The 19,230-nt window shown below is 36.8% G+C and overlaps 1 protein-coding gene and 1 long non-coding RNA gene across 14 annotated transcripts in view; one reads left to right on the top strand and one right to left on the bottom strand.

Annotated features, from left to right (window-relative positions):
* Positions 1–9: 9 nt before the first annotated feature.
* On the top strand, positions 10–19,103 carry LOC117663894 (uncharacterized). 12 transcript variants are annotated; one of them, XR_015733044.1, is made up of 7 exons: positions 10–80; positions 2,340–3,371; positions 7,674–7,817; positions 11,412–16,247; positions 16,614–16,696; positions 18,345–18,511; positions 18,909–19,103. It is a non-coding gene; the product is annotated as an uncharacterized LOC117663894 (long non-coding RNA). The 12 variants fall into 12 exon arrangements; XR_009622091.2 differs by lacking the exon at positions 2,340–3,371 and having other exon boundaries at positions 16–80; positions 11,412–11,551; positions 16,139–16,247; XR_004590859.3 differs by lacking the exon at positions 2,340–3,371 and having other exon boundaries at positions 16–80; positions 11,412–11,551; positions 16,128–16,247.
* The window catches only part of DSTYK (dual serine/threonine and tyrosine protein kinase), a 35,461-nt gene continuing 20,208 nt past the window's right edge, over positions 3,978–19,230 (bottom strand). Inside the window, exons 5-14 of one of the 2 annotated variants that reach the window (XM_034414438.3) lie at positions 18,888–18,971; positions 18,366–18,542; positions 17,583–17,712; positions 15,424–15,580; positions 14,128–14,260; positions 13,193–13,306; positions 11,470–11,584; positions 10,049–10,183; positions 8,675–8,730; positions 3,978–7,781 (exon numbers count right to left, since the gene is read on the bottom strand). In XM_034414438.3, the coding sequence (XP_034270329.1) occupies positions 8,702–8,730; positions 10,049–10,183; positions 11,470–11,584; positions 13,193–13,306; positions 14,128–14,260; positions 15,424–15,580; positions 17,583–17,712; positions 18,366–18,542; positions 18,888–18,971 (1,074 nt within the window). In that variant the 3' untranslated portion in view covers positions 3,978–7,781; positions 8,675–8,701. The remainder of the gene's footprint in view (positions 7,782–8,674; positions 8,731–10,048; positions 10,184–11,469; positions 11,585–13,192; positions 13,307–14,127; positions 14,261–15,423; positions 15,581–17,582; positions 17,713–18,365; positions 18,543–18,887; positions 18,972–19,230) is intronic. The other variant, XM_034414437.2, reaches the window with a different exon arrangement.

The raw sequence follows: 19,230 nt of genomic DNA, 5'->3' as shown, positions 1-19,230 counted from the left end.
TCCAATAATATAAACCGGGTTGAAACAAAGCGAGGTGAGAGGAGTTCCGGTTGTGCAGGTTCGCAAGAGCCGGAGGGAAGGTCGGTTTGCAAGTAAATCTCTGTACAATATTACCGTAGAAATCTTAATTTGTGCAGAACAATGCTGATTATGCTTTGGTTAAACGTGGGGTTGTGCCACTCTTGTGGTTTACTGCCCAAACGGGCCAATAATGTACACTTAGCAAGGAATGCTACATGCGACACTGCTACAGACAATGCTGAAAACCTGGTCTATTGTTTAATGCAGAGGTCTTCAAACTTGGCAGCTTTTAAGATTTATGGACTTCAACTCCCAGAATTCTCCAGCCAGCTATGCTATGCTGGAGAATTCTGGGAGTTGAAGTCCACAAGTCTTAAAGCTGCCAAGTTTGAAGACCTCTGGTTTAATGAATGAAAAGCGCTATAAGGAAGTTTCATTGAACAAGGCCTTACTAAGCAGTGGCAGCCAGTATTTATTTATGGACCTAATATTTGGCTTAAAATATAAGAAGCATAAGTAACGCATGAATAATAAATCAAATCGTAGCTACTGTGTAGGTACTTTAAAAAAAACGGGAAGAGGTACAACAGATCTAAATGAAAGTTGCCCGATTTTGTAGAATGGAATTGAATATATGCAGGGAAAGAAGGTGTAGGTTTTAATTCTGTGAGATGGGGGCGGTCTGTAAATTTGATAAATGCAAAGAAATACCGTTGTGAAAGAATAACACTGAATAGGCATTGTTGTGGAAGCTTATGATTGTTGATAATTGCATGTTATGCTGTAGTAAAATAGTAAGTCGAATTTGGTGTGAATGGGATATATACGTTGTGTGGTAGACCAAGGTTAGATGGGGTCAAGTATGAATGTGTGGGGAATAAAAACGCAATAGTCTGATTTGGGACAAGATATGAGTCATTATAGCCATGTCCTCTTAGCCTAGGTAATGCCATAATTGTGTACTAGCCAAAGCTGGTCAAAGATCCCTTTCGTTATGATTTTCACCTATGACCAAACAGAAAGTACAAGTCCAGCAGGACCTGCTGCCTAGAAACTCAGGCAATTTGAGTTTGGTGTAGCACTGATAAAAACCCAATCCCTAAATTTGAGAGACTAATTTTGTAAAGTGATTTTTCTGCCCTTATCAACAGCACACATCACAAGTAATTCAATCAAAGCAAAAAAGCATACATAATTTATTTATTTAATTTCACATTTTTGAATAATTATATTTGGAAGTAATACATACATTTGGTATATGTGATGCAGCAGAAAGCAACAAATCAAACAATAGAAGACATTACATATGAGCATTAGACAACATTCCACAAGTGGAAACTTTATGGGTTATATGATCCCCTTTCCCAGCCAAGTTTGTATTTTTCTTAATATTTGTATTCAGGTCTCTCAAAAAAGTTAGCTTTTTAAAAAATTGGACCATATGCTTAAGGTAGTCTAAGGGAAGTGTTTCATCGGATCTTAGGCTTATGCCATTTTCCCTCACATTCCTCAGGAGAGTCCTGGAACATAGAATCCTAAGCAGTGGTAAAATTCAAATTTTTTTACTACCCGTTATGTGGGCGGGGAGTGGTGAGAGTGACAGGGGAAGGATACTGCAAAACCTCCATTTCCACCCACCTCCAGGGGAAGGACACTGCAAAATTCCCATTCCCTCCCCACTCCCGGGGGAAGGATATTGGAAAATCTCTATTCCATCCCACTCTGGGACCAGCCAGAGGTGATATTTGCCAGTTTTCCGAACTACTCAAAATTTCCACTACTGGTTCTCCAGAACCTGCTGGATTTCACCCCTGATCCTAAGGCTGGAAAGGACCTCAGACATTAGTCCAACAGGAGACATTAGACCATCCTAGTCAAATGGTTATCCAATCTATTAACAAAAGTCCACCCCATATTGCCTCACTATGTTATTGATGTTTAACCTTTGTCATTAATTTTAATGCTTTTATATTTATGTTTTTATGCCTTTGTAAGCCACCCAGAATCTCCCTGGATAGTGAGATGGGTGGCATATAGTGAAGCCTCCTACTCCTCCTCTTCCTCTGGCTTATAGAACTTCCTGCCACCTTGCTGGGGGGGGGGCGGACAACAAAGAATAGACCACTGCACCCCCACTTCCCATTACGGTGTCTCTCCAAGGGCCCCTGCCTCCAGGGAAGAAGAGAGCTGATGTGTTGTTGCCACCCTCTGGTCAGCCATCCAAGTTGCTCCTTTGTCTTTCTTCATTCCATATATGATTCCATATATTCCTCATTCCACATATAGGCTTGTACTCTTTCTCTTCTCATAATTCTCAGGAGAGCAGCAGTGAAGCAGCTTCATCCTCCTCTGCTTAGTCTTCCAGGGAACTGCCTGCCATTTTACTGGAGGGAGGAGGAACAAACCAAGGAAAAGCTGCACACCCACTTCCCATTCCAATGTGTCCCCAAGGAAAAGGGCTCACCTGTCAACCACCACCCACCCACCTGCCCCAGTCATCTCTACTTTGCCAGCAGGCATCCAAATCATTTAGTCATTCTTCTCTCACTTGACTGCCATCACTGTTAAAAGATTTCAATTTTGCATCTTGGTTCCAAAGCAATTAATGACCACTCATCTGTTGGGCCTTGCTGCCATCCAACTGCACAGGGAACTGACAGAAGGAAGCAGAAATAGATTGGACAGATTTTGGACACATTCTGTAAATTAGCCCACTTAAAGTATGTCAATTCAAAAATTGTTGCTCTATGATGCACCATTTTACCCAATTGAAGGTTACAGAGTATCAAACAGACACAACAGTTTTAATAGATAACCAGCACCTTGAATTGCATTCAGAAAGAAACTGGGAGCTAGTGCAGCTCATGCAACAGGGGTGTAATAGATGAACCTAGGAGTGCCCAAAACTATGTGCTGCTGCTGCCGCTGCATTTGGGACTTGTTATAGTTTCTGGATTGCCTTCAAGGGCTGCTCCATGTAGACCATGTTGCAATAATCCAAATGGGGAGCAACTAAGGCAATCAGTGACCATGAACAAGGCCTCCCAATCTAGGCAAAGATGTAACTGGAACACAATAATTTTCCTATCAATGGCTGTCATCTGTTCATTGGGCAGGAGTTGTGATGTAGAAGGATCCCCAGATTGCATAACCTGTCCATCCAAGAAAGTGTCATCCAGTCCAGAATCAAAGGTGGCATGTTACCAGACCCTGGGACCAGAAACCCTAAGCCACTCCATTTTGCCAGAGTCAAATCCGAAGAAGGTCCTTCCTATCCAGACCCACACAGCCTCCAGACACAGAGTCAGGACCTCAATAGCATCACTTGCCCAACCAGGGGTGAGATATAAGTGAGTATTATCACCATATTGATGATACCATACCCCCTGCTGGCAAATGACCTCACCCAAGGTTTCATATAGATGTTAAAAAAGAAAAGAGGCAGCTCAGACACCTCACATTGCAGGGACCTAGGCTTTGAACTCTTGCTGAAAATATTCCTCACAGCTGCCTGTAGGTATCTCAGGCAGGATCTTGTTCTCCAATCTGCAGGTGCAATAAGGATGAAGAAATAATTGCACTTTAGCCCCCTAGTACTACAAGGTAAGTCCTCATGAAGGCTCTTATCTTTGCTAAGTTGACTTCACTCTGTCTTCCTGGAAGACATCATGTAAAGAAGCTTACAATAAAAAAATGGAAAGAATTTAAAGTAGGATGGATTGATTGATTGATTTAGGGTAGCTACTTTCTTACAGTTATAAGCATAGAAACAAAATATGTCAATACCAGCAGTCAAGTGGAAAAATGCTATTAATGGAAGCAACAAAGCTTAAGTAAATAAAATGTCAATTTAGTCATCAGTGTTACTGCAATTTGTCTCTCTCTCCTCACCACAGCTGGTGATGTCACAGATAAAACTATAACAATTCTTGAAAGAATAAACCATACCAGTAACATAAAATGTTAATGAATTCTTTATTATGTAACAGCACTTCAGTGCATTCTATCACCTATTAAAACACAGCTTCATTATCGCATTAAATGAAGTCTTAACCAATTCTCACGTTATTTTAAAATACATGTTATGGAGGAGGATAGCAATGGAAAAGTAATTAGTATTACATAATACAAGGAAAATACTTGTCCTTAAATCTTGAATTTCCATGTTATTGCACTTTTCCTATATAATTGGTAAGTTTGTTATCTTGCCTTTAACACTATAATACATCAGTTTTTTTAAAAAATAAAATAAAAAGTAGTACAAAATCTACAGGCATTACATTGGAACTATACAAATCTCTCATGTTTCATCTGCTCCTGATCAAGTGTGACAGTTGACCATCAATGTAACAGACCTAAATGAAAATGTTAAAGAAATGCAGTGCTGTTTAAGCCCCTGAGGGAGTTTCATATGCAAATATGCTCTTATTCTCTCTCTGGAGAAAAATAAACAAATAATAAAAAATTTTAAAGGATATCTTCTGACTAAAAGATAGTGGATAGAGACAAAGCATTATATACATCTCTAAAAATGAAAGCTCAACCTAAAAACACATTAAATAAAGAAGCAGTGCTGATGTTCCTCGTTTAAGTCTATCACTCTGGAAATATGAAGAAGAAAATGATGATTCAAGTATCTCTCCTGACTTTCCAAATCCTGGTAACAGTAGGGGAAGGAACAGAAAAAAGAACTAACAAAAAGGAAGTGCTTATAAAAACTGTTAAATGGTAGAGCTTGTTTTTTAATTAGAAAAGCTAGAACAGTGTGCATTGCACAATCAAGCCATAAGCAATAAAAGTTTGAGGTGATACAAAAAAAAATGTCAGTTGCCACAATCCACTTAAATAGCAATGTGACTGGTAGTAGCAAAGCACCAGCAAGCTAAGGCTAGGACTTCAGCACTACAACAATGCAGTCTTACCCTGAATTCAAGCCTTGCTTTATAAGCTAAAATGTAGCTCATGTAACTCCTATGTAGTGTTTGTCCAGAACTTATATGGCCAGTTCCCAAATCAAAACGGACTATCCAAACAATGAAACAACTTCAGATAGTTTCACCTATGAAACATCAATTACTAGCACCAATGTAAATAATTTGATCCTGCCAGCTGTAATTTCTGCAGTTATATCTGTTTTGTAAACTAGCTGGATTTCCTTTGATCTGCATACATAGCAAGCTAAATCTTCTGGAGCACCTGCTTTAGCCATTCAGTCGATAGTAACATGTAAACCTTGCGTAGTACAGTTCAATAAATAAAGTATCATTTGAGTATGGAATAATTGGGATAAAATTAACCAAGTTTTAATGGAAGCAGGGAGAGTAGTTATAGGCAATCATAACTGGAAGATTTTAGAGAGATCTGATGCTATACTTTTGTCAAATCTCTTTGACTCTTGGTTTGACAGCTGGTATCATCCATCACAATATTATGGATAATACCACATTTTGCTCCTATACTTTCATCTTTGAAAATATTTAGTGTTTATAATATATGCTGCATTTCTCATGCTACAGTAGTAGTAATAACACTAGGAAAACTCACAAACTTTCTAATAAAAAATGGAATGTATCTTTTAAATTCAAACCTAATGTATTTTACTAGTAGCATCTTTAGGAAAAAAAACATTCATCTGGTTTTTGCAGATATGACATCTGTTTGTGGGGCTGATTAACAGCACAAATAAAAATAAATTCCCAGCAGAAAAGTGCATGCATGTTTTATACTGAGAAGTGATACAGCCAATTTTATGTCAATGGGGAAGACAGCCCCAAAAGAGCATGGTTTGACGGCTATTATTTTTTTAAAGGCACAAGATAAACAGTGAAAAAGTAACTGATTGGTAAAAGCTATACACAATGTGTTCAAAAACAGCTTCATTTTATATTACATAAACTATTTTTATACTTCCAAAAATACTGACCGAGATGCTCCTAATTCTAAACAAGGTCACTAGCCACCATAGCACAAACAAAAGATATAAAATAAGTAATACTGTCAAGTGACTGGAATGATCGTCCAATAATACATCTGTGGCAATATTAGAACTTCTTATTCAAAAAAAGGTGCTTTTGTGTAAAGTTCACAGCTATGGCTGCCTATTTTGGTAAATTTGTCAAATGCTACAATTTTTGGATAGAAGTGCCAAAACAACTTCAGACTGCTACAGAACAATACATGCAACTAAGTAAGAAGCAGTCATTTTAAAAGCATGATATCTGATTTTATTGCACACATACAAAGGTTTATTTTGGTAGAGTAACAGTGGGGCTACTTTTGTTTTTAGTGATTTACATAAATAGGGTTAAGAGGCTTTGTACGAGAGAAGATGCCTCCTAGAAAAAATGATGATTAGGTTTGCACAGCACACAGGTTGTCCTATGTCACTGGGACCAGGATATGTCTCCTGGTATACAGAGGAAGGAAAATGATATTTCTCATTCTCCAAACAGCTGAAGGAACACTGGTAGTTGGTCCCATTCGATATCTGTGCCAGACAAATTGCATTTCAGCCTACACGTTCTTAAAATATTATTGTGCTATGAAACTAAATTGTGTATAAACAAATGAAAAGGAATGTTTGTGTTGGAGCATATAAATTACATGGGAAATATTAAATGATAAAACCCAAAGAAGAAAATGATGGTCAGATACAGCCATAGAAAAGCGACAGATTTCTCTTAAATAGTCTTCAAAGGAATGACTTAAAAATACAAAGCTGACAAAATCTTTTAAAATAGCCAGTCAACATTAAGAGTTTAAAACAGTCATTGCCGTTCTTTAGATTCAAAGGGAAAAAAGAAAAGCAAAATCTGCCATGATTAAAAACATTTGGTTGTCCATTGGGTACTGACAATAGTTGTTACTTGTCTTTTTATTTCAATATATCAACAACCTTTGGGTGAAATATTGTCTTAAAGTTTGTAAAGTAATGGTTAATAATAAAATCAGGCCATTGTCACCTATTTGTCAATTTCCCCAAACAATTTGGTTCATAAATGACAGTGAGCTTATACTTTGGGATATTCTTGCAGTGAGACTTTCCCATTATGAGCTTTGATCCCATTGTGCAAACAATACCAGATATTATCAAAAGTTCAAATTAGTTCACAGCGCTCTGAACTGCAAAAATTAGAAGATTGCCCTCCCTTTGGAAGGGACACCATCTTATTTCTTCCAATCATCCACATTCATATGTGTGACATTCAGAAAGGCTGATGTACATGCATCTAGTTAGCAGGAACTGTAGCTTAAGATGCAGTTGTGTTGACCGCCAGACTTCCGAGCTTAACAGTGCTTTCTGCCTTGACCTGAACAGATAAGTAAAACCCCTTGCAGACTGGGATCTAAGGTCCCAGTCTCCTAATTTATTTTTAAGAAAGAAGGAAGCACTGTCAAGCTACATTAGTAGTGTGTATGGAAAACAGAAGTCTCTGGCTACTATATAAAGGTGGAATTTCAATTATCTCACCTGAACCCTCAATTTTTGGCTGTTTTGTTCCAGAGAGCCACTGAGTTGTCAGTGGCAAAGTGGGGACCCGGGTTCTTACATAACTGAACAAATTCACTATGTCAAGTAGAATCATCGAGTCCTTTGTTTAACTGCTCAGAGTACAATTTGCAAAGTCTATCCATTATTCCCTGCAACATAGGTTGGACTATGCCCAAGAGAGGGCGCTGAGAAGAATCCCCATCCCAACAGGCTTCCATCAACTGCCAACATTCTTCATCAAAAATGGGAAGACGTTCAGGGCGAACACCTAAAAGAGAATAAAGAATGTGGTAATGTAATGAAGGTGCAAAGTTAATCCTTTGATCTATATCAATTTTCATTATAATGGTAAAAAATTGCAACAGTTTTATTCTGTTATTTCTGGAAATAAATTTCATCCAAAGTTTTATAATAAAAGGCTTTGAGATAACGCATTATTTAGGATTTGTGAAATCTGGATGGGGAATAAAAGACTGAAGTTTGTTCAACGCTAACAAAACTGAGTGGCTGTGGATTTGGGAGCTACTGTGTTCTAGAGAGTTTCTGTTAATCCTAGACTGGGTTGCACTTCCCCAGAAAACTATTGCAGAATGTCAAACTCCTCTACTCTTGTGGCTCCTGTGCAGAGAGCAAGTGGCAGCCATGGTTAGTAGGGCCTTTGTGCAAATTCATCTTATGTACCAACTCTGCCTATTTCCGGATTAGGAGGCCTTACTCTCAGTCACTAATTTCTCAGTCACCTCTCACCTTGCCTATGACAATGTGCTCTACATGGGACTGCCCTTGAAGACCTCTAGGAAGCTTCAGTTAGCCGAAACTGCAGCAATACAAGTTGTTAAGGATACAGTTTAGTTGGCCTGTGTAACACTGCTACCTTTGACTTGAATTTCTGGGTACAATCCAAATTGTTGGTAGTTATCTATAAAGCCCTGCATGGCACAATGTTTGACTGTCTTGTGAATAACATTTCCCTGCTGCCAAGATTCAGGTGGCCCTGATCCTATCAGGCTTTAATTTTTTTTCCCCCAGGCATTGAGGCAGTATTTTACATGCCCAATTTAGTGTATGCTATGTGAGGTGTTTTTATATTTATTTATTAGATTTGTGTGCTACTCATGTCATCTATTTACCCCAGTGGTGTCAGTTTTTATTGATTCTTACTTGTATTTTGATGTTTTTAATCCTCTATTAGCATCCCAGATTTGTTTGACAAGTAACTAACCATAAAAATTGGGAGAAAGAGAAAAACATAAAGAAATATTATGAATATTCTCAAATATGTATGAATAAAGACTTACACAAGTAGTCTACTTAAAATTACAGTAACAATTTGTATAGACAGAATGTAAAAGGAAACAGAATTTTCCTAGTGCATAGAAATTTATACATAGATTTATACATACAGCTGCTGATGCTCTGATTAAGTAGCCTTTTTCAGTGTTGTATTGTACATATTAGTGGACCATTTACATGAATAAATATTACTGTGATTCATTTTTAATATATTTTATATTCAATATTAAATATTTTACACTAAATATATTCATATTTAGCACATGTATCCCTATCTATATCTCTGTCTTCAGAAACATGACACAGCTCCCATCCTGAACATGCAACAGAAGCAAATCTCTCTGGCCATTGTACAGATACACAGGATAGTATTTAGGAATGGCAATCTAAACCGTATTTAATGTCAGGTACAAGCAACCAGATCCAAATGTGTAGGGTTCAAGCTAATTGTTTTATTGTATTCTGCCTGTAACACAGGAATCTCTCCAGACTGCTTGTTTCCCTTGGGACCAAATAAATGATGTTCCCTGGAGCTTGGGGGGCGGAGGGGCGGAGGTTAGTCCTAGATCTCAACTCAAGGCTAAATTCCCTGCTTGATTCTTCCTTCCTGCCTGGTTGACATTTCCAACACTTCAGAATGCTTCAGATTCAAAGTTCCCGAGGAATTGGATGCCAGTAAGATACAATGAGGTTTGAATGACATTTCCCTCATTTTCTAAAGAGAAATTTATGTAGCTTGTCTGAATCATTCCCAGATTTAGGGTCCTGATGGAAGGTTGAAAGACCAACAGGCAGCATTACCAAGAAATGCAAGAACATTCTATTACTGCAGCATTGTTTTAAACTTTTTACAAATTGTAGTTGGTACAAATTTCTAGAAGAATGATAAAACAATCTACATGGTTTGTTCCTATAAACATCAAGACACTAAAATGAAGTATACAATATTATATGACATACTGAAAGTTGCCATCATACTGAGTGCTATGGAGCCTTCTGTTCCCTTTGGGTTTGTTAAAATAGGCTTCCATTAAGATAACTTTAGCATAATTTGATGAAAGGAAAGAGATCCAATACTTAAAAATATTTACCCACTAATCTTTTTCTGGTTTGGACTTCACTCACATTCGGAAATACTACGAGGGCTGAATCTGGCCAGCAGACCTCCACTTTAGGAATTTCTATGCATTCACCATCATTTCATAATTTGATATAATCTATTTGTGTTGCAACTATGCTTACCTCTTCGTACATTGTTCCAAAGATGATCCTTGCTTGCACATCTCTCGAAAGCCTCTGGTAATTTCACATGTCCTGAACAGATGTACCAGAATAGGATGCCAAATGCATACACATCCACAGAGTTATCATATTTCCCTGTGAAATATGAACAAGAAATATTGGTTGAAATCTACTTACATGTATCCATCCTCCACTAGATACTCTAGTAGGGCAAGAGCAGCAAAAAGAATGGAGGCTGGCACAAACCATTGTACCACAAATGTGACAACTTGGGCCACACACACATTTAAGTATTTTTATATCGCTCTCTTGGAACAAGTAATAATCAGCCAATCAGAAATGCTTTTTTTTAGAGCGTGAAGCACTGACTTCACTGATCATGTGATTTCATGGATTTGTATACTGAGAATCTACATACCATATTCAGAGATATAAAGCTTATAATATTCTGGCTATAAAGTAGGAAACATTTCCCTCAAAAAGGTTCAGTTGAACCAGAACCAGGAAATGTTACATTGAAGTGCAAATTGATTTATTTACAGTGCTGGAAGCAAAGACAAGCCTAAAGAGAGATGGAGCTACAGACCATATTTATAAACTTTTGCAAATTAGAATTTATATGGGATTGGATCAGGTATTTCACTGAATATAACCAATCATGTGCCCAGTAAAGTGAAGAAGACTATTAGGGTATAACTATGAGATAATGGGAGAAGACTACAAAGATGGAGGTGGGTGGTAGCCTGAAAGTACAAAGAGAAGTATTTTGTGAACAGTTTATTTCTAAGGAGTTACTTTGCTTTCCTAGCATTCTGCATTCCTTAGCCTTTTAAATGGTGTCTGACTAAGCAGTGTAGTTTCCTAAGAAAGTTTCCTAAGAAAGTGAAATGAGATAGTTGGCTACTTCAATGCCAATGGTTAACTGAGTCAGTGTTTTCCCTGGGAGAACTGCATTTGGGTTAAGGGCTTTTAACTTTCCCTTCCCCCATCTCCTTAGACCCACAGTATTCACAAGCAGCTAGTCGGAACACAATGAAAATTAGATTAACAATACTATTCAGGGATTATATTTTCACATTCTGATACACTGCTAACATTAAACTGTTTCATATTTGTACCAAGGATTACCCCAAGTTCTTTCAATTATTTCATTTGTTTGGTAGTTTTAGAGACCAAAGGAGAGAATCTCTCTAGTGGCCCCAAATTATGAAATTTTGTCGTTCTTGAAATTAATTCCTTTTTTAAAGTTTTGCAAGACTGAGATCTATGTAACAGAAAGTTCAATGTGTTTGACTTCTCCTTATCATAAACACATGAACTTTCCCGAAAGAAACAGTACTTTTTCTGGTTTTCTTGGACACAGACTATTTTACTAAGATTTGACTTCATCACTAACAGTAAGTTTTTCAAGATAAATTCACCTGTGAAGAGTTCAGGAGCCATATGTATAGGTGTCCCAACAATACTTCCAGACATCATTGCTTCAGGTTTACAAAATCCCAGGTCAGTGATTTTAGCTCTATTATTTTTATCAAGCTATAAAGAATATAAAATGTAATATACAATGACTGTACAACACACAATACAATGATTATCAAAAATGTCCTGCTATCAAATCTCTTTATCAAGCAGTACCTTCTTCAAACAATCCCTATTTTCAAAAGTGTCTTTGCTGAACAAAGTTAATAAAGTCTTATACTTTGTCCAGTGGCACCAGATACATAGTCCTAGAAATAATTAGCTAGGATATTTTTTAAAAGTAGCCATCCTTGTTGTTCCTATTATTACCCTAGATCAGATCAGATTTGATACTGGAGCTTCTGCTTTTATTAACTACATAGAGTCTCATACCTCGTTAAGTTCTTCAAAAAAAAATTCAACACAAGGTGATATACAGTTGTAATCTTAACCATTGACTAGATAGAACTTTCTTATGAAACAAAACAAATATTATTTCAAATGCATTCAGTTTTACTACTAGTACAACCAAAAAGATAAATTGATTTAGATATTGGAGATCCATGAATACCAACATTTAAATCTACACTGAACCATGGAAATTTACTGGGTGACGTTAGCCTAGTCACAGTCTCCGTACTCAATCTACCAAAGAGTGTTATTGTTTGGGGGTGGAGAGAAGGAAGGACCCCTGTAGGTTTTCCTTGGGAGAAAAGGGAAAATATAAATAACAAACTAATAAATAAAAACATCAGGTAAATTTGATACAATTGTTTTTATTTTGCATGAAAGGGATTATGGGCTGTTACTCTTCCTGAGGAAACTGGATATAGTGATAGTTTATTCATTACTTAGTTATATCACATATTGGTTATTGCAACATGTTGTACATAGTTTCTCTTAATGATTATATTACAAACTATAATTGCAGTTAGCCAGTGCAAAATACAGATATCACAAATCTGAAAAGGTTACCAACTGCTTATACCAACCAGCCGCCCTGAGTCTCCGGAGAAAGGCGGCATATAAATTGAATTAATAATAAATAAATAATAAATTGGTCACAAAATGTTGGTATTAACCTTTTAAAAAGTTAGGGTCTCTATCTATCTATCTATCTATCTATCTATCTATCTATCTATCTATCTATCTATCTATCTATCTATTTATCTATCTATAAGTTATATCTCCAGTTATGACTTTGTCTAAGATCTATAGGAAAGGTCCACCATCACGGGGCTCTCTTATCTGAAAAGAGTAGAGGGTATTCCCATTATGGAATGCATTCCCTTAGAAATTATATTTAGCTCTTACTCTCAGCTTTTATAAAATCTGTAAAAGTTAATTTCTTCCACCAGATTTTAACCATTAACCATTTTCATATTATATTCAATTAATAACTATTGTATTGTTTTAATCACTTGAAAACCAGAGATTTTCTGTTTAGCATGAGGGTTACCTCTCTTGTTCTTTAATTTTCTATATATAGAAAACTTATGTTTTTGCTTCAACAGAACAAGATGACCTTCCTCCATTTTACAATCACAATTATTTCTATTTGTGTATTTGTAAAAGCAGAGGCATCTTTTTAGAGAATGACTTAAATAAAGCCCTTATTTTACCTACTGATGTTTAATTTCACTTCAGCAAAGGATATAAAGTTACAGCCACAAAGTTATCCCTTACCAGTACATTTTTAAGTTTGATGTCTCTATGAACAAGCCCCTGGCTATGAAGAAAACGGATCCCTTCAACTACATCCAGTGCAATCTGTAATCTTGTCTCCAGTGTCAAGCCAGCCTAAGTGAAAAGAAAACTTTATTTTATCAATCTTTTAATGTGATTAGTAGTTCCAACTATTAAGAAGTGAGTCTTGTATATGTCGAGAGGTTTTCTCAGGAAAAAGTTCCTTAGGAGAAATGGTTCCTCTCAGAAGATTAATTGAAAAGGTCACGGCACAGTTCTGCTTGTTCAATTCTATTTCATTCTGCTAGGCTGAATATGAGAATGCTAACTGGAATACACACAGAGAGAGACACACACACGGAAGTCTATATTTGTAATAAAAGGAGGAAGGAAAAAGTTTCAAAGGGCTTTCAAAGAACTCAGCATTCTCAACAACATCTGAAGCAATTGAATATTGAGCATGGCAACTGAATAAGTTGGGAGTTAATTGTTCTTTTGGAATCCCTAAGACAATAGTGTGGGGGAAATTATGGTCTCCTCCTTGCACTTAGCAGAAGGTTCCAGAGATAAGAAAGAAAAAAAGGCATTTTTTTCCTCTCTGTTCCATTTCTCAATAAATAATAATATTTATTTAGCAAAATGGGGTGGGGAAATATAGGAACTAGCAAATAAAAATACTGCTTTTTCATTCCTCACATGAGACCTAAATAGCATTATTAAATGTCCATTTCCTTATTGGCTGGACATAAACAGGAAACATGGAGATGCTAGCCTAATGTGATGTAATCTAATCTAAATTAAACCAAATCATACCATCAGAATCACACTTTTGAGTGGAAAGGGTTACAAAGAGCTACCACATAGGGCCGCTAGTCACATAGGCATTTTATTTTCTTTAAAACAGGTTTTCCTGTTTTAAAACAGTTTCTCCTTACCTTTAATCCAGTATAGAGGTCTCTGTGTAGCTGTTCCATTATCAGTAAAACAGCAATGCTGGAACCTCCTCCATAACTGTAATCTATTACGGATCCATGAAGGTCTACCAACCGCTCATGCTTTGGCAGTGACCTAGACAGTGTGTCAAAATAAGACCCAAGTGGTCATTCTGCCTATTCGCTTTCTTAAGAAAAGACAATTACCATCAAAAGAAGGAAAAGCAGCTTTTCTAACCTAGAACATTTCAAGATTATTTTTCTTTAACCTCTACTTCCAGAAATATGCACTTAGTTTAAAATATTGTTTTTAAAAAGTGTTAAGATGAAAAGATTACAGATAAATATTCTAACTATGAAAATATGCAAACTACAGCAAATCTGCTAGAAGATGTGATGCCTCTTTTTGCCAAGTTCTATTGATTTGATATAAATAGTCCTCGAGATGAGACCATAATGAGGCTTGTTCATTACAGTCACATGTCACAACAGACGTTAAATGAAATGGGCTCGGCTAATGACCCTCACTCCCTGCTCTTCTTGATGTGGCCATTAAATGAACAACCAGATCATTACATGGAGCATAGGGTGGGTGAGGGAGGCTTTTGTAGGCCTACTGCATGCCAAGGTCCACCTACCTCAGGCGTCCCAAAGTCTCCCCCATCCTCCCGAGGCACCTCGTGCTCCACTTCACACCCATTGGGACCCCACAGGCCTTAGGCCTAATTCCTACCCTTCCAGGACAAACACTTTCCTCATCACTTACCTTTTGAAGAGCTCCAAGGCCTTTCAGAGACTGGAATGGATTGCTTCATTGTGCAGCCATGTGGCATTGTGGCATGATTCTGGAAGCAGCAACAATATTTACCGCTACCAAAGTGTAATTTGGCTACTGGAAATATGGTGGCCACCTCCTGAATCATGCAGTGGAGGGACAAAATGACCTTCGCTAATGTGTCCTGCTTTTTGGAAACCTCTGGAGCATTCTGGTACCACTGCCACTTCCAGAATCATGCTATGCAGCCAATGGATAAACTGCTCTGTTTTGCTGCCTTAACGCACACCGTCTGTACAGTTGGGATGGGGAGGAGAGGCAGGGGGTTGCTGGAGTATACCTACGATCAATGGTAAGGGCGAATTAGTTCAGGGCACTGCAGTGGCCATAACTTTGAAACTAGGTTGCATGTAGTGGGTCTGTCATAACTTCAAATAGCCATTAAGTCACATTTCGTATCTCAAGGACTACCTGTAATTTGGCAGGCTTCCTGTTCATTAACAACAAAATGTAATTGTACCCACCTCATATAATGAAATTCCAGTGCAAGATCATTCCAATGCTTCTCATCTGGTGGAACGACAGATTTGAGCGCACATGGGAAGTGTCCCCCCCAGGCATTACATAGGTACACCACTCCATATTGCCCTCGGCCCAATTCACGGCCTAGTTTTGGTTTGCCTGAAACAAATATTAACTTTATCAGAGTAAAGTATTTTCTATGGTTCTTTCTAATAGTATGTATTTTTCAAATTTTATTAACTATTAACTTTAATGCTACAACTATGCTACTAATTAATTGTATAGATTCATTAATACAATGTACTTCTTCATTGTATAATGTATACAATTGATAATACCATACTGAATCAGATTTAGTCAAATATTATATTAATATAATGTAAACGATATTTGCTTCCTGGCAGCTACAATATTATTTGCTTTGAATTTTAAATGTATCTCCTGTTTTATTAAGTCAAGGCTGTGTTTTTAGATTTATTACATTTTCAGTAGCTGCTCTGAAACTTAGTAAAACTATATCAAGCTATATGTACAATATTTCAGCTCTTTTTCTACTTTGCTTTCACTATTATTTTCAGGTCTTAGGACAGTAAAGTAGTAGTATTAAGTCTAGAGTTATTCTTTTACAAACTAAAGGGATCTTTTGGTTGCACAATGCAGCCTACTAAAGGAAGAGAGATTAAGTGATGTTTCTGATTTCTGCCAGTACCCTTCCAGGATTTATTTTCAGATGAAACAGTAGACTGCAGAAAAAACGCAATCTCCCCAATCCTATAGAAAGAAACCTAAGAGTAAAGTTTCATTAATAAGCACTCTATATTCAAAAGTAAGTATTTTATTTGCTGCTTGTTCTACCTATGTTTCTTAATGTAAATTAAATGAAGTTTGTATTTAAAAGTAAATTCCTAATTTTAATTTCAAATCAATCAATTTTAACTTATAGGATAATTAAAAATGTAAAACATTTAAAACCTTATTTTCTGATCACTTGATTTGGGTGTAATTGTTGTCATAAGAATAAGCTACAGCTACATAACTTATTCTACCAGCAACTTTCACCTAATCATACAATTGATTTATTTTTCTTCAATCTTTCAAACATTAAAGAATTGTGTTCTGTTAATGTTGCTTCGTACTATGTCTACTGAATTATGCTGAAGTTTTGACACTGTCTTTAACTCCAATTGTATAGCTCATCTGAATGCTGTATCCTGTCCTCAACTTATGAATGGTCGCTTAGCCACCATTTGAACTACTGATGGATCTACCTGGGGAGTACGTATAACCTGGATTCAAAATTCTGTTCAGGGTCCCATGCAGTCTCATAATCACACTTCAGGCACTCATCAACCAGGCTGCATTTATGGCTATTTGCAATGTCCTACAATCATGTAACCATATTTTACAACCGTATTTTCCTTCTAGTTTTTGGCAAACCCATGACCATAGTGAATCATTGGTTCACTTAATGACTGCCCAAAAGATAGTAAAATTCGGCCTTTCATATGACTGACCTATTTTATAACCATCACGAGTTACAACCATGATGGACAGGCTCCATTACAGTTGTAACTTGAGTCCCTTTATTAAGGGACTTAGTTGCTCAACACAAATAGCTACCATTGGCAAACATAGATTAAAGCAACTATTCAAGCCATGGGCTCAACTTAGATGACAATTTGGGATGTGGTTTATTTAAAATATATGATTACTAATTGCATGAATGCTATTATCATGAGTCATGGTGGCGCAGTGATTAGAATGCAGTACTGCAGGCTACTTCTGCTGACTGCCGGCTGACTGCAATTCATCAGTTCGATTCTGACCGGCTCAAGGTTGACTCAGCCTTCCATCTTTACGATGTAAATAAAATGCGGACCCAGATTGTTGGGAGCAATATGCTGACTCTGTTAACCGCTTACAGGCTGTAAAGCACTGTGAAGCAGTATATAAGTTGAAGCGCTATTGCTATTACTATCTAGAGTTAGAATTAAAACATTAGCCTTCTAAATTATGGTGACCTCTAACTTTTCCAATCATTCCAGTCACTGTGCGTACATAATATAATTAAAGCACTCTCTACTTATAAAATTGAAAATATTGCAGGAGAAAATGAAGCCAAGCCATTGATAAATAAGAAAAGAGATGTGGCAATGCTCACCATGTAACAAAACATCTTGCAAGGACCTGCTTTCCAGCGACAGACGGGCAAGGCGAGGGGCATGGTCTTTCCTCACCTTCAGCCAAAGATCTTCTGTTTTTTCAAGCCTACCTGAATGGCCAGCCTCTAGCTAATACAAAATTGATCAAATATAAGTACATCTGTGCCATCCTTTGGATAATATCCAGATAGATTACTCACACAATATTCTACTTCCTTCCATATTAAAAAATCAAATAAGACCAATCAAAAATCCTTTTACTCAGTGCCATTGTAACTTCAGTCACTGAAAGAATGTTTGTAACTCGAGGACTATCTATAATTATCCCTTGAGCAGCAGATAAGCAGCAGCATCTTCTGCTGTTTTTGGTTTGATTTCCAGCTTCTGCCCATGTCTAACAGTTGTAGCTAGTTTATCTACTCTTTTAATGTAGCTCTAGATACAATCCATGATATCAAATGCAACAATGTTTATTCCCCAGTAATTTTTAAGAGTTGGCAAATGATCACTATGCTATCATCACTTCCATTTCACACATTTTAATGGCTAGAATAGCTGTAACACAATGCAGTCCTCCAGTTCAATGGAATTAGCACAGTTGTGTTTTTATAGCTGTATCTCCAATTGTTAAAAGGACCATGGGAGATAAAATGGTATCCAAATGTTCTTTACATTGCCAAAGAGTAAAGAGATGAGCAATAGATATCTTTCATGTTATTTGAAAATTTGAGATTCAATTTGCTAATTTATGTTCTTTGCAGCTCCTTTTACATCAAACTGACCTGTCGCAAAGAAGCAGCAAAAGCTTCATGAGAGCTATTTAGTCTTGTTCGGAACTGGCTGCAGATGCTCTTTGCCAATCTGGATGCGCTAAGACTCTCAATGGCATCCTGAGCTATCTTCCTTTTCCACTCCCTGGTGATAGCAGGTGGGCTCACCCAAGAGATCCGTTGTATTATCTAAAGAAGAAAAAATACATGTATCTTATTGTTGGAACTCAAGTATTAAAGTGCTGCTTTCATCTTAGCCAACATTAACTTGGACCTGGCAAGCACAAATAAATTAGGATAATGGATGAGACTAGATAAATATTATTGTTGTTGTTATATCCAACACACTTGCCATATTCCCTGAATTTTTTAAATCAATTATCTTTTATTCCAACATAAGATGCCTCTGAATCTTAATGCATAATAGAAGTAGCTATTTTCCAACTATGCAGATGGTGATATGAATTAATAGAAGACAATGTACTGAAGATAAATTTCATTACAATGAATCAATGCTATTAAAATATTTAATACCTGCTTGATCTGTTCCCACAGCATCCGTGATACTGTTGAACCAGAGTGAAAAGTAACTTCTACGTGATAGGCTGCATTCAATATCTTCAAACAGAAAATAGATTAATTATATATCTGCAAATTGAAAGAACTGTCCACTATATTTAAAGAACTGAGTAGCTTGGAAAGAGCTTCATAAATAAATTCCAATAAATCAACTCTGTGCCAAAAAGCAAACTGTTTTAGTCTGTGTATGAATTCAGTCCATTCCCAATTTACCAAGGGTCAGAACAGCCTGAATTTAAGGCAACCCATTTCCTAGAGGACATATAGATCAAAACAATATACATACACAATCTTGTAC

Source organism: Pantherophis guttatus, chromosome 3, assembly GCF_059756535.1.
Source record: "Pantherophis guttatus breed Tessera chromosome 3, ASM5975653v1, whole genome shotgun sequence".
Classification (NCBI taxonomy): Eukaryota; Metazoa; Chordata; class Lepidosauria; order Squamata; family Colubridae; genus Pantherophis; species Pantherophis guttatus.
Note: the sequence above shows the minus strand (reverse complement) of the source record. Positions and strands in the feature narration are given on the sequence as shown.